The following is a 15783-nucleotide window of genomic DNA, read 5'->3' as shown; positions in this document are numbered from 1 at the left end:
AAGCTTGCTTTCCCCAAGTTCCCACAGCACACTGTGTGGCCCTCTAAGCTTTTCTAGACTAAACTTATCTGTGGCTGTTCCCATCCTCAGGGACCACACACCAGGTGCCCCAGAAGGCTTGTTAAATTGTTATATGCTCATGGTGTCTCCTGCATGACAGTCCATCATTACTCCTAAAAGAGCAAACATTTATTGAGCTCCTATGGGCCAGGCCTAGCTAGGAATTTTCACATACACAACCAAGTCACAGAACACTAGGAGGTGGGATTGTTGTCTGATGAGGAAACAAATCAGGGAGGCCCAGGGACTTGTCCAAGGTTACACAGCAAGTGATGGAGCCAGAATTCAGACCCAGGTCAGCTTGATTCCAAAGCCAAGGTTTTTTCCCTTATATGTAGACACAAAATAATAACAACCATTTATCAATTATACTGTATTCTCACATAAATTATTTCATTTGATCCTCACAACAGCCCTGTGAGGTAGGTAGGGTTACGTGTTACTGTTATGCACATTTCACAGATGAAGAAACAGAGATGGCTCAGTGAGGTAAGTGACTTGCATAAAGTCACACAGCAAATTAGTGGCTTCACAGGACCTGTGCTTTCTCTAAAGTCAAGCTGCTTGAATTAAGAAGCACCGAAAAGATGGAGAAAGAATTTTTATGGAAAAGAAAGAGAGACAGTGGTGATTTATAAGATTTCTTCCTTGAACTGTTCTGCTATGGTCACAGCTTCTGCTGGCTGGTCTAAATTGGGTACTTCTGAGTGGCTTTCCTGAATACCATTGGCCTGGTGGCATGGGACAGTTATCAGAGACTCCTGGGTCCCACTGTAGGGGGGAAAAGTCCTTTATTACCTAAGGGCTGTGGCCTTGCCCACAGCCCAGCGTACAAGCTCCCTATTCACAGTGTGTAACTATGGGAAGCCCCTTCTTCGGACCATCCCCTGGGGGCACCTGTGGCACCAGACTTCTCTGGCTTTGTCAGAGGGCCCCTGCTGCCCAGTGGGGAAGATTCTGGGACTCCCAAGGCCACCCTCACGCCAGGGATGAATCATAATGTGCAGCTTTGAGACACGCACTGCTCATCACCCCCTGGGAAGTGGTGGCTCAGGGTCTCACCCCAAGGAGATCCATGGGCTGGTTATGCCCAGAAACTACTGCAGGGGAAGCCCACATCCTTCAGAGCAGTGTTTTAAGGGCTGGACGCTTACTCCAAGGGCAATGTTATGGTTCAGGTCACTCCCAGGCTCCTTGTTACACATTGCCAAGACCCTGGTCTCCTTCCTCTGGGGCAGCAATCTTCAAACTCAACAGAAGATGGTCAAAAGCCATGAACAGTCATGTCTGGTGAGGAGGGAGGGTCACAAATGAAGCGAAGCCACGACAAAATGGGGATGACTTACAGGGAATGAAAGGGGCTTGGTTCTGAAGACAAATTCCAAGGGGAATCCTAATATCGAGTAATAATATTTTCAAAATAGGTATCTGGCCTCTCAAAGTGACTATTTTGAAAGAGAAAATACACATTTGGGTGAGAAGGAAGGTCTACCAGGACCAGAAAATGGTTGTGGAAGGACAGGTTTCGGCTCAATGTAAGGAAGGACTTTCTAACAGCCAACTACGGCAGGGGCTGGCCTTGGGGATGACGAGCTTCCTGTCACTGAGGGTATGCAAGCAGGGGTAGTTGATCTCCTGAAGGTACTGGGGAGAAGCCCTCAGCCGCAAAGGTGCTGGGGTGTTCTGGGGCTGCGGGAGGACTGAGCGACTGTTGAATCATTTTCCAACCCTGAGAGTCCATAATATATTTGTTTTAAATGATCTATTTCAATGAGACTTCAACTTCTTGGGGAACGGATTACAAAAGTCAGGTATCAGGCCACATTACGAAGCGCCTTTCGTTGCACTGGCTCCAGATACTTTCAAATCTTCGCAGGGACAGCAGCTTACTTCTGAAGCCGGAAATCCCCAGAGGCCTAGATTTGGCCCAGTCAAGAGGGATATCCCCATCTCCTGAACGCTGCCTGGAGGCTAATTCCTCCAGGCCATGCCAGGCTCAAATCCCACCCTCGCTACCCACTTCAGTTCCAAGCCAGCCAAGCAAGTCCAAGGTTCTGGCCACATCCCAGGGACGGAGGGGCAGGCAGGATGGGAATCTCTGGGTACTTCATGTCCTGGGAAACTAGAGGGAGCCTCTTGTTCTCACCCCATCCCCTCCACTAGAGGCTCTGTTTACAGATGGCTAAGTGAGGCACTGCCCAATGGTACAGAGAGAGCTGGACCCAAGAATAAACTGCTGTTCCTTTGTCTAGCCAAAAAGTCCTCCTGTGGCCTCCTTTAGGACATGTTGGCAGACTCTTCACTTAGAGCAGACTGCCCATCCCCAGCTCAAAGTAGCAAGGAAAACGGTGGCTGTGTCAAGAGGACACATGGATTCCTACAGGTGGACTGCATCACGGGGGAAATCAAGTCCTGCTACACGATTAATACAGGTTAGTACAGTGGCCTGCCTCACACCGCTGGCGAGACGCTCTCCAAGATCTTGGCTTTAGGAAGCCCCCCTCCAATGTTGCTGGGGTCCTTTTACCTGTACCGTATTAATCGAATAATCTTATTGTTCATAAAATCCACAGCGTGTGGGTGAGAAGAATCGATGCAGAAGCCGTCACTCAGCGCGATTTTCAGCACCTCCTCCATGAAGACCTGGAAGCTGTTGATCTGCTTGTTGGCTGGCACCACCCAGAGCCTCTTGAGGTTCTGCTTGGTGTACTCCTCCTCAGGCAGGCCCTCCACATTGGCCACCCAGTCCAGAGTCAGGTGGTTGGGGTCTTGCAAATGGCTGGTGATGGAGGACAGGTTGCCATTGGAGCAGTAGAAGAGCTTGGAGCCGAGGAGCTTGAGGAAGAGGCAAGAGGTGCTGAAGATGTTGGCGTTGAAGACCTCCATGCTGGAAGAGGACAGGCTGTAGATCTGGGGTGCCTCGCGCACAGTGAAGTGGACCGTCTGCACACGCTGGTTCAGCGTGATGTTGAGCATGGCATTCTTCTCGGCCTTGGACAGCTCCACCTCCTTCTCCTGCAGGGCCTCAATCAGGGGCTGCACCTGGTAGAAGTCAGCTTCCCTGCGGAGCAGGCCCATCTCCTGGAAGTCCTCGGGCAAGTCCAGGTGGGAGGTTCGCAGGAAGTTGAGGATGTAGCGGAACACTTTGCCGTCACGGTCAATGAAGCAGTGGCCCTGGCTGTCCCTCTTGGTGGGCATCTTCCCGCTGAACATGGCGCCCAGCATGGAGTCAGGGAAGCTGGTCAAGGTTGCCAGTGAGGTTGTATAGAGCTTCCCCCCGACATTCAGTGTGATGGGGTCAGACATGGCAGGAGGCTGGGGTGCTGGGAAGTAGTCCTACAGAGAGAGGTAAGTAAGAAATGACCATTACCCAACTATATCTGATATCTTAGTTTGCTGGGGCTGGTATAACAGAATACTATAGACTGGGTGGCTTAAGTAACAAACATTTATTTCTCACAGTTCTGGAGGCTGGGAAGTTGAGGATCAAGGTAGGGGCAGATCTGATGTCTGATGAGGGATGTCTTCTCGCTGTGGCTGTGTCCTAATATGGCAGAAGGGGTAAGAGAGCTCTCTGGAATCTCTTTTATAAGGGCAGTAATCTTGTTCATGAGGGCTCCACCCTCATGACCTAATCTTCCAAAGGCCCCACCTCCTTACGCCATCACATTGGAGGTTGGGATTTCAACATATAATTTTGGGGGACACAATCATTCGGTCCGTAACATCTGGGTAGTCACAGTTCTCAATTTCTTATCGTAGGTCCCTTGGAGTTGAAACGAATTAGTACTTGATGAACAAATGGATGGGTAATAATTGCCACACCGTCTAAAGCATATTAGGTTCACTAGGGAGTTTAAAAAAAAAAAAAAGAAAGAAATGAAAAGATAAAACAAAGCCTGGGTTCCACCCTCCAGAGATTGTTTTAATTGGCCTGGAATGTGGCCTCAGCATTGGTATTTTTTAAAAGCTGATTCTAAATGTTCAGTTAGGACAGAGAACCACTGGTCTAAGGAAAGAAAGATAATGTGCCTGGACTGAAGGCTACGCTAGCTGCTCTTACGTACATTTGCTTACATACTATCCTTTGACATAGACAATATCATCAATCATCCCCACTGTGCAGATAGGGAAACTGTGTCAGGATGGTCCTGCCAGGATTCAAGCCCAGGTTCCTTTATATGAGAGAGAAAAATGTATTCATGCTTATTAGCCAAAGACTGGTCCACTGTAGGTACTTAACAGATGTTCTGAGATTTAGGACTTCAAGGCCCCGTGCTCCTTCTGCTGTACCGATGTTGCCTTCTTATTTAATTATTTTTTCCATCTAAAAGAATTCACAACAAATGGCTGTGATCAGTACCACTTCCATCTATCTACCAGGCCCACAATGGGTCACTCAACCCTCTGGACACTCCTTTCTGGATTCTCATCCTCCCATGACAACTTGCCTTGCCATGAAGATCCTCTTGGTTCCTGATGGCCTGCCCTTTTCTACCGTGATGGCACTCCAGCCTCCTCTGAAACTTGCTTTGAGGTCAGCGCAAATGTGGGACTCTGCAACCAAGCACCCTTCCTGAAGGCTCTTTACCCACTCCACTCCTTAACAACCCTCCCCCACTATTCCCCCACTGATCTCACAGCCTCTAGTGTCTAGGGCTGGTGTCTCCTTCAACCTGAAGTCTTGGATTCTAACTTTTCTTTAAGGTTCTAGAAATCAGGGGATGTACCTTTTTGGCTTCCAACACGATACTTTCCCAGGAGCCAACCTGTGCAATGAATTCAGCAATCTTCCTCTAATGTTGGGTGTGGAGGGCACAGGGAGGAATCAGCCCCACTGCTGCCCTTGAGAAGAGCCCAGGCTGGCAGAGGAGACCACAGCAAGAGACAGTGAGGGTGCAGTAACAAGAGAAATGTACCAATTACAGCACAGGGAATATCGCTAATATTTTATAGTAACTTTAAATGGTGTATAATCTATAAAAGTTTTGAATTTCTATGCTGTAAGCCTGAAACTAATATTGTAAATCAACTCTACCTCAACAATGAAAGAAAGAAAGAAAAAAAGAGAAGGAAGGAAGGAAGGAAGGGAGGAAGGGAGGGAGGAAGGGAGGAAGGGAGGAAGGGAGGGAGGGAGGGAGGAAGGAAGGAAGGGAGGAAGGAAGGAAGGAAGGAAGGAAGGAAGGAAGGAAGGAAGGAAGGAAGATGTACCAAGAGATGTGGGAGTAGGTCTGGAATTAATTCTGGCATGTTTACTGTCCAGATGGGAAAACAGAGGTCCAAGAGGGGGACTTCCCGAAAGTCACCCAGCAGGGGTGGCAAGCGGGCCAGGGCAGTTCTCACCCCACCCCTGCCTTCTGAGGAGGCCGACTGCACTGAGACCCCCTTACTTCAGAGGGTGGAGGCCATGCTGGGTGTGGAAGATGCTCGGCTGTCCCACCCAACTCTCTGTGGGGAGGGCCCTTTGTAATTCTTTCCCTGCGTAATGGGGCACTTTGATATCGCAGAGAGACATTAACCATCTGCAGTGTCTGAAGGGAAACAAGCCCATGATGAAGTTACAAAATCATCAGCAGAAGCCTGGAGCAGATGGGCTGTGAGACAGTGTTGGAGGGGGTGTCCAACAGAGAGGGGGTGGGGGAGGGCTCCGAGGAAGCGGGGGTGGCTGTGCTGAGACCTGCAGCTGAGGTGGATGCTTGGCTGGGGGCCTGAGTCTGGCCAATTTTGTCTCCAGGGGGTCCAGGCAGGAGCCGGACCTAGTTTCCAGTCTCTTTTCCTGTTTGATTTAAGGCCCAGGCTCTGTGAAGTGGCTCAGCTCCATGGAAAGAGCAGGCTTAGGCTGGGCTGTCTTTCCTGACAGTTCCATGGGCTGCAGACCCCGTATCTCCGAAGCACATTAGTTCTGAAGAGCTCAAAGCACAGGGGTAGGGACGACAATGAGGAGCCACAGGGCGTACCTGGGGGCCCTCGGACGGGTACCCAGACTCCTATTTTTCTGCTTGCAAAAGCAGCAGAGCACCTGCCTTCCTGCCCCTGAGCCCCTGCAGGGAGGCTCCTGATCACTTGTCCAGGGCAGCACCAGGAGCTGCTGTCGGTCAGGGCGGAGGCTGGTTAGAAGGCAGGTCTCCTGACCCCAGACGAGGGTGCGCCCTGTGGTATTCTCCCCAGACCCAGGAGTCAGAGAACGCAGCCCTTCCAGCCCCTATTTCCTAGTCACAGTGCCACGGTGTCCACCACGGCAAATCCACAGGCTCTGTTTGAGAGCCACAGTGACACGGGCGTAGGAACTGGAACCTGGCGGGGCTGAGAAGCTTCATGAATGTGGCAGGCGGGTTTGGCCACGGAGCTCCAGCCCCACTGTGTACCCAGCTGCCTCTTGGACACCTCCACCTGAATTTTCTATGGGTACCAGAAGCCTCGCACAGAACTCCTCTTCCCCAGAACCTGCTGTTGACTCTTCTTAGCCGCCCGTCTGCCTGAGCCTGGGAGGCAGCCCTGACTCCGCATCCTGACATTTTTCTCAACTGTCCCCTTGTACCTGTCCCTATGGCAACTCCTGGAGCTCAGGCCTCATCCCCGCTCCCCCAACATCCTCACTTGGCTCCCTTCCGCTTTTCTGTCCACTTTCCATTTTAGTTTGCAGGCCGATCTTCCTGACATAGTACTGCCTGCTCTAACCACCCAGCTCATCCAATCTTACCTCTGATCCTGCCTCTCCCCACACTCTATGCTCCAGGACTCCTGACACCTCCGCATCCGCCCTCACCTGCCCTGCCTTTGCTCTCCTCGTACCACCCTTCTTCACTTTCTCCACCATCTCCGCAGTCAACCTGTAAGGCCCAGCCTATGAGTCACTGCCTCGATAAGGCAGTCCCCAGATCTCCACCTTCCCAGCTCTCCTCTTGGGGTTTCTGGTCCCTTGCACAGCCCACCATTCCATCATGTAATGATCTGCTTTGCATATGGCCCTCCTCCCTGGCTTTCTCAAGATGAAGATCACTGGATATCCATATGCAAAAAAAGAACCTCAACTCATATCTTGTAACATATATGAAAATTAACTCAAAATGGATCACAGACCTAAATGTAAAATCTTTTTAAAACTATAAGACTTCTAGGAGAAAATCTGACTTTCTGTTAGCAAAGATTTCTTGGATAGGACCTAAGAGGCACAAATCACAGAAAATTTAATAAACTAGACTTCATCCAAATGAAAAACTTCTCCTCTTCGAAAGACACTGTTAAAAAAAATGAAAATGAGGGCTTCCCTGGTGGCGCAGTGGTTGAGAATCTGCCTGCCAATTCAGGGGACATGGGTTCAAGCCCTGGTCCGGGAAGATCCCACATGCCGCGGAGCAACTAAGCCCATGCACCACAACTACTGAGCCTGCGCTCTAGAGCCCACGAGCCACAACTAATGAAGCCCCCTTGCCACAACTACTGAGCCTGCGCTCTAGAGCCTGTGCTCCGCAACAAGAGAAGCCACCGCAATGAGACACCCATGCAACGCAACAAAGAGGAGCCCCCACTCGCTGCGCGCAGCAATGAAGACCCAACACAGCCAAAAATAAATAAATAAATAAAATAAATTTTAAAAAATTATATAAAAAAATGAAAATGAGACACAAACTGCAAGAAAATATTTGCAAAACACCTATCTGATATATGATTGTTAACCAGAATATATAAAGAACTCTCAAAACTCAGTAAGAAAATAAACAACCCAACTAAAAAGTGGGCAAAAGATCTGAACAAGCACCTTCACCGAGAAGATATATAGATGACAAATAATCACATGAAAAGATGCTTGGTATCCTTAGTCATTAGGGACATGAAAATTAAAACCACAGTATACCTATTTCAATGGCTCAAATGAAAAATGTGACAATACCAAATGCTGATAAGTACATAGAGCAATGGAAATTCTTACACATTGCCAGTGAGAATGCAAAATGGTGTAACCACAGTAGAAAACAGTTTTTGGCATCCAGTTACCATAGGACCCATCAATCCTACTCCTAGATACTTATCCCAGAGAAATGAAGACACATGTCCATGCAAAGACCCATGTGTGAGTGATTATAGCAGCTTTATTTGGAATTGCCCAATCCCAGAAACTAAAATGTAGATGATAAACAAATTGCGGTACATCCATACAATGGAATATGACTCAGCAATATAAAGGCACTACCTACTGACACACACCACAACACAGAAGAATCTCAAAAGCATTCTATTAAGTGAAAGCACCCCGCCTCAAAAGGTTACATGGCATATGATTTTATTTATACAACATTCTGGAAAAGACAAAACTAGAGAGACAGAAATCAGATCAGTGACTGGAGAGGCTAGGGGTAAGACTGGCTACAAACAGGCATGAAGGAATATTTTGAATGGAAATATTCTATATCTTGATGTGCTGGTAGACAAATGACTGTATAAAGATTATAAAAGTTGTGAAACTTTTGTTTCCTTTGTATGTGTGTGAGAGAGAGAGAGAAAGGAAGAGGAACTGGATTGTGATATAGAGTGTACCTTCATACTGTGGGTTGTGATAAAAATTGTTTGTGAAAAACCACTGCCTAGTTTGTGATCTCTGTGAGAGCAGTGTCCCTGCATATTCACTGCCTAGCACACCGTAGGTGCGGGGGGGACTCTGGGGCAGGGGCTGAGAGAGGAAGGAATGAACATGCACTGAGCATTCCACTACATCCGAGGCCTTTACACCCATCAGCCCTTTTAATTCATATAGCAATCCTACAAAACAGGCATCATTCTGTTTGGCAGACAGGAAACAGAGACTCAGATCAGACTGAGGACTTGCCCAGGACACACAGCCAGCCAGTGGAAAGCTCAGTCTCTTCCCACTGCACAGGTTGCTGAGAGTTGTAATAGCAACAAAAGGCTGTTTAATAGCTTCAGCAAGTGTGAGAATCCCTTAAGTAGCCTTTTAAAATACTGCTATGCGGCTTGCTTGACAAGATACTAGCTACCACCTGCTGAGCACAACACCTGCTTTTATAATGCTTCGCCTAACACATGGTAGCATTTTATTTATTTTTAATAAAAATATATAGAAAAGTACAGAGGATGATACTCTTGTGCTGATTCTGTACATGCATTACCTCATTTGATGTCTTTACAAGCACCCTGTGAGATAGATTCTATTATCTCTATTTTACAGATAAGGAAACAGGCTCAGAAAGGTTAAGAGACTGCTCAAGGTTACAGAGCTAGTCACTGGAGGAGCTGCGATCTGAATCCAGGTCAGTGGATCCAACACCTCTGATAGTTTCCCCTTCCCACCTTGAGGTCCCAGCGTGAGTGGGAGATGCATACTCCCTTATTCTCTGTCCAGATCAGGCTGGGGTAGGTCTTTCGGCAGCTCGTTCATGGCTGGCCTGGGACTCTGCCCACTCACATCTGAGGATATGGGGACAGGATCCTGGATGGCCTGGAGCCCCTCCACAGCTGACACACCACAAGTCCACTAGAGGTCTATACCCTTCTATTTTAATACCAACTCATGATGCCTAATGACAAAGCAGCAAAACACAAAAAGCCAGGTTTTTAAAAGCCAGATTAGAAAAGATGAATGAGAATGCAAACTGAACCACGAAGTAGGAGATAAAAGAAACCCTACCACTGTGTCTGAACAAATAATTTTTCTTAAGCAAGAGACTTTCCAAGTCTGCCTCTCTACTTGAAAAGAACCAAGAAAAAGATCAGCCTATTTCCCTCTCTGAGAAAACCAGGAAATTATGCCACGCGGATCCTCAGACCATCTGACTGGGCAGGGAAGGCCAGGGGGCCTGGGAACTTCGGAGTTGGCTGGAAATTCTCTCCTCCCTGAAATGGGTCTGTGGCCAAAACGAGGGGTGGTGAATCTTAAGGCCCAGCCTGGTACCATGTGAAGGGCCAATCCCAGTCTGGGGCCTGAAAAATCACCCAGTTGCAACCTCTAATTGTAACAAAGGAAATATAATGCTTTGAGAGTAGGTGTCCCATAAGAAAGGGCAGTCAAGACGTTGCTCTAGAGAATCTTACTTTAAAACTATGTCTCCATTCCCGCAGGCCTCACGAGGCACACAGCTATTGCCCGGTGAGGACTTATTGGGTACCCTACCTGTGCTAGGTGCGTTATACACATTAACTCATTTAATTCTCGTAACATTCCTTTGAGGAAAGTATTATCTTACTTAACAAATGAGAACCTGAGGCCCTAAGAGGTAGGTAACTTGCCCAAAGAAAGCAGTGGCAGAGTCAGGATTCAAGCCCAGGCCTGTCTGACTGCCATGCTCTGCATGACTTCCTTGGGAATTCAGCAGCCAAACCCCTTGGAGAGGTTTGTCACTTGTCCCCTCCTACCTCTTACCAGGTGCTCTCAAACCTGCCCCTCAATTTGATTCTGACCTACATGAGACCAGTGCACAGAGAATCAACATTTCCTGAGCACTGAGGACATGCCCCGAGCTATGTGAGTCATTTTCCTGTAGATTATCTCATTAAAACACCACACCGAGGCTGTGAGGTAGGTACGATTATCATCCCAATTTTCTGGATTATAAAACTGAAGCACAGAATGGTGAAGACAGCTGCTTAAGATCACACAGCTAGAGGTAGGAGAGCTAGAATTCCAAGTGAGGTCTCTCTTCAAACCTGTGCCCCCTTCAGAAACAAAGCTATGACATCTTATTAAGAAGCATAAACAGGATTTGAATAAAGAGAGACCTGTGATGATTCTGAGAGGGAATACCTTAAAGTTGTTCTTCTAAAATTAATTACAGTTGTTATGCTATCCTAGTCCAACTCCCAAAAGTATTTTTTCAAAAGGTTAAAAAAAAAGATTAAAATCTTGTTTTGGAAAAATTGGTGAGTGATAACCTGAAAGAATATTTGAAAAAGCATAATTTATCTTAGTTTTATGTAGGAAATCAGACTATAAGGCAATGAACTATGGTATCAAGACAATGAAAAGGGGAAGGAATTTTGTAATAAATGTGTTGAAAAGACTGATTAGTAATTAAAAAAAATAAATATATATTGATCCTTACAACAACTCTGGGATGCAGGCTGGACAGATCACATTATCTTTATTTCACAAACCAAGGAAGATGAGTCCCTGGCCCAGGGCTTTGTGTCCATTCTTGACCTCTGAGTCACAGCCTCTGGGAGGTTCGAGGTTTGGACACTACTCAGAGGACCAGTCCTTTGGAGGCAGCCTGGGATCTTCTCTAATCCGGGTCCTGAGCAAGAGACTGAACCCAGACACATAGGTCCTAGCCAACAGCCCATACACTCACAGAGCCTTAGCACAGGCAAGGGCTCTTTCTGTGCAATTCCCTACAATACTGCTCACTGAGCTTCCATAATGAAGCTATTTTACATGCAATCTACTCCTTTTACACAGTGAGGACCAATTGTTTTAACAATGAATCTACAAGGCATTGATAATTATCTATCTATCCATCCATCCATCCATCTATCATTTCTTAGCTCTGCTCAAGAGCCTAGCAACGATACCCGAGTAGCAATGAGCACACCTGGCCCCAGATCTTGTTTTTTAAACGTTGTCTCCTACAAAAAAGAAACCAGGGCTTCCTGGAGGAACTGATGATTCCAGTACTTCCAGCACTTTGACAGGAAAAGTTTAAGGTGAGCCTGGAGCATCTCTTTCCAGACAGCAAAGAAGAAATCAAAGATTACTGAGGTGAAGTCAAAAGAATGCAGATCTGCAGATTTTAAACGTTCTCATCACAAGAAAAAAAAATTTTGTAATTATGTGTGGTGACCATTTTGCAATATATACACATATCAAATCATGTTTACACCTAAAATGAATATAATATTATATGTCAATTATATCTCCCCCCCAAAACAAAACAAAAACCAAAACACAGGAGCAGACCTGAAGGGACTCTCATTGGCCAAATTTGGGATAATTTGAACACCAAAAAGATTAATGATGATAATAGGTTATAACACATTGAGTTAAAAAAAAATCATGAGTCTACGTTACTCCAAAAAGAAAAAAGAGAGGGACAGGAGAGGGAATGAGAAAGACAAACACACACACACACACACAGAAAAAGTTATTCTGTAACAAAGAATACCAGCTAATAAGTATACAAAGAATGACATAATTAGCAAATTACCATTTTGCAACCCTCAATGTTGCTATTCTGGCAAGGATCATCAACAGATGTGGAGTGAAAGGTTATCCTGGACACAATTCCGACAGTTTCAAAGAATCACTCTACAGACTACTTGTTCGGTACAAGAGGGAAAAACTTACCCTTTTATAGAGAGATCAGGCTGTCACCTTATCCAATAATCAAACAGCATTCATGGATAGTAGGACTCTGGTATCATATGCCTCCTAATGTGATTCAGTAAGTACACAACATTGCCAGAAAAAACAAAAACAAAAAACCAAACTGAACCCAATTATTTATAAAATAAGTTTAAACAGGTAGAGGGGCTCTATCTAGATTAAATGAGTTGCTTAAAGAGATATAATTAAATGCAATGAATGAATCTTGACTGTATCTGATTAAAAAGATATGTGAGATTTTTTGGCAGTTGGAGAAATTTGAATCTCAACTGTTTATTAGACAATATTGAGTTCTTGCTAATTTTCTTAGGTATGATACTGGTGTTATGGTTATGTTGCAACATGTTATAATTAGGAGATACACGCTGAAGAATTTAGGGGCCAAGTGTGGAGATGCCTATAACTTTTCAATAGCTTAGCAAAAATTGTGCGTGTGTAAAAGCGAAACTGGCAATGTGAATCGGTGCATCTAGGTGAAAGGCTATTCTTTAAACTTGTCTGTAGGCTTGAAAATTCTAAAAATATTTTTATTTTGAAGGAAGGGGCAAGAAAAGAACACTTGCCTCCTGGGACTGTAGATGTAAAGTTCCAGTCAGTGTGCCCAGCCCCAGTAAATAGCCAGATTCCATGAATATTAGATGTTGTTACCACTACTAAGAAGCATTAACATCTCATGATCTTCTCCTGACGTCTCAGCGCTCTGGAGGAAGCCAACCAGGGCTTAGCTAAAGTAGCCCGCAGTCGGTGGAGGGGTTAGAATTTAAATCCGAGTGGTCTTTCTACATAGACTAAACCCCCCACAGAAACCACAACACTAAGCCTGCCTGTCTCCATGCCGAGATCCAGGCTGGGAGAAGATGGCTGTTTAGGACTTGTTTCCCCTGCTTTCTCCTGAACCCAGAGTCTCTGCTACTACAGCAGAAAAGAAACTCCTGTCATGGCTTACCAAGAATGTTAACAAAGAGGGGCCACTTCTGGCCCTCAAAGATGTGGATGGGTAGAAAGAACTGTAGGGGCTTTGTGGGGAGAGGAAAGTGCATGGGCTTTGGCATCACCTGGGCCTACGTTTGAATCAGGCTCTGCCCCTTTATTAGCTGTGTGGCCCTAGACCAATTCTTGGGCATATGAAGGTGATCATAACAACAACAATAGCAGTAATAAAAATGGCTGACATTTACTGAGCAGTTACTATTGTGCTATGCACTTTATGCATGTTAATCTCATAGATAAAGGTGCTTATTATTATCCCTACTTTATAGACCATGCCAGGCCCTCTCCTATCTCTGCAGTTTGGCATCTGCTATCCCTCTGCCTGCACTGCAAAGAAAATGCCAGTCATCTGCCAGGCCCCTCAGCTGCAATTCATTCTTCCCTTCTTTGCATCTCCAGAGCATTTTATTCTCACTCCTTACCAAGGCCCACTTTCCTTAAGTAAATGGGTGCCTGGCCACCCTGTTAGGACAGGGATCTCCCCTCTCTGTACCCCAAGAAGTAGGCAGGCAGGGGAAGGGGGACAACTCCTCCCATTTAGTCAGATCCATTTTCCTAGTCCCAGACTCTCATCTACCAATAGGGAGGTTTACCAATCTCTCCTGAATTTTTAAAACTTTTTATTTTGAAATAGTCTCTTGAATTTTTAATTTGGAATCTGAGGCACAGGGCAAGGCCCAGGTAATTACATGGAAGTAAATATAGTGTGTAGGGGATGGACAGAGCATAGCTGGGTAAATTTCAAGGATGACAACACTTCAAGTGAGTAACGTGTCTCCCAATAAACTGGAGCCGTCTTCCCCACCTTACACAGCCCACCAGATACAGACTCTGGCTCACAGCCCTGGGTACTGTCTGGGGGCACCACCCTTCCTGGCCTCCCCCAACACCCAAGAGCTGCATCTTTAGCCCTGTTTTGCCCAGTTCGTATCTCTAAGACGCTCACAGCCTGCTCCATTATGCCCACACCACAAAGAGAAAAGGTGCTTCCCAGACTCAGGTGACACACATGGACCCCTAAAGGAGTTGGCCAACTGGGAAAAGTGGGCTGGAGAAGGGAAGCCACCTGACCTGGCTTGCACAGCAAAGTATTCTTTCATCTGGTGCAGACTTCCAATAACTATCACCATCCCCCACCCTCTTCCAGAATTTTCCTTCATCCTCTTGGCTCACCCTCAGGCTTCACCTTGTGGTTTTCCTCAGGCCCAAGCACCTCATTTTGACCACTCTTCCTTATGGTCTTCCTGTTCCTCACAACAAGGATAATTTATAAACAAATGGCTTTCAAGCCCATCGCCTCATTTCATCCTAACAATAAGCATAGGAGGGTTGCCTTAGGTTGGCACTGAGAAGGGTTGACGAAGATGGTCCTGTCACACAACCTGTTAAGGGCAGCACATGGACACTTTCGTCTGTTCCCTGCCATTCACTACAGATTAAACCTCTACCTCCGTGTAGTGCAGGGGAAAAAAGCGGGCTCTTTGGAGTAAGGAATCCTGGGTGGCTTTAGGCAAGTCACTTTACTTCTCTGAGCCTCAGGTTCCTCAACTGTAAAGAGATATGGTGCCGTCTCCACAGGGTGTGAATTGAATGAACCCATATATGTGACGCAGAGTTTATGGGATGGGCTCTTTACTTCTACTCACAAGGAAAGAAAGGTGTTCTGTGCATCCACAGGCATTTACCCATTCGGGCAACCTCTTACCCAAACCATATCAGCGCTGCTGACACTGGGCTTTCCAGGGCCGAGCGGGATACTTTTCATCTTTGCGTCTCCACCCCTCCCTCCCCAATGCCTTTCGGCTCATTCCACCCAATCCATCCCAGGCTTGCCTCATTGGCTTTCTCAGCATCCACTCTGCAGCCCCTTCTCCGATCTCACGCGTGTTCTCCTTATCTAGAGACCCCGCCCCTCCATGCCCCACCCACCAGACTCCTCCCCCAGTCTCGGCCCTTATTATCCGGGCTTTTCTTACTATCACCAGCCATCCAGGCTCCTTCCACCCGCTCCGCCCCTTCTTCTCCATAAACGTCCCCTCCCCCCAAGCCACGGGCGTTGCTATCCCCATTGCACAGATGAGAATGGCGAGGCTAGGGTAGGCTAGATGACCTCTCGGGGTAGGACAGGTGCCCAGGTGGGCCGTTCCCTCACCAGCAGTCCCTGCGCCCCGGGCCCCCGGCCGCGCCGCACCCACCTCCTGCCCTCGCTCGGCAACCTCCCCTCCGCGGGCGGCCAGCGCAGCTATGCGAGGGGGGCGGAGGGCCGGAGCCCAGCCTAGGGGCGTGGCGGCCCGGGACCCGCGCGCTGCGCTCGGGAACTTGTAGTCCTCCATGGGCTCTTTGCAGCTCGGCGCGTCGACTTCGAACTCCATCTCCCAGGAGGCATTGCAGTTAGCCGT

General features: G+C 47.2%; 1 protein-coding gene across 2 annotated transcripts; it reads right to left on the bottom strand.

Moving 5' to 3' along the window:
* Positions 1-1019: 1019 nt before the first annotated feature.
* KCTD21 (potassium channel tetramerization domain containing 21) lies at positions 1020-15611 on the bottom strand. 2 transcript variants are annotated; one of them, XM_082844628.1, is made up of 2 exons: positions 15580-15611; positions 1020-3396 (listed from the first exon to the last, which is right to left on the bottom strand). In XM_082844628.1, exon 2 carries the CDS (start codon positions 3364-3366, stop codon positions 2584-2586), a length of 783 nt encoding a protein of 260 aa, XP_082700754.1. In that variant the 5' UTR covers positions 3367-3396; positions 15580-15611; the 3' UTR covers positions 1020-2583. The 2 variants fall into 2 exon arrangements, with proteins under 2 accessions (XP_082700754.1, XP_082700755.1); XM_082844629.1 differs by lacking the exon at positions 15580-15611 and adding an exon at positions 12356-12405.
* Between the last annotated feature and the right edge of the window lie 172 nt (positions 15612-15783).

This window comes from Leucopleurus acutus (assembly GCF_964270905.1).
Source record: "Leucopleurus acutus genome assembly, chromosome: 8".
NCBI classification, from domain to species: domain Eukaryota; kingdom Metazoa; phylum Chordata; class Mammalia; order Artiodactyla; family Delphinidae; genus Leucopleurus; species Leucopleurus acutus.
This window is presented reverse-complemented; position numbering and strand designations above follow the sequence as displayed.

Coding starts and splice junctions, on each gene's coding strand:
- KCTD21 (XM_082844628.1), bottom strand. CDS start 3,366: ATGTCTGACCCCATCACACTGAATGTCGGGGGGAAGCTCTATACAACC.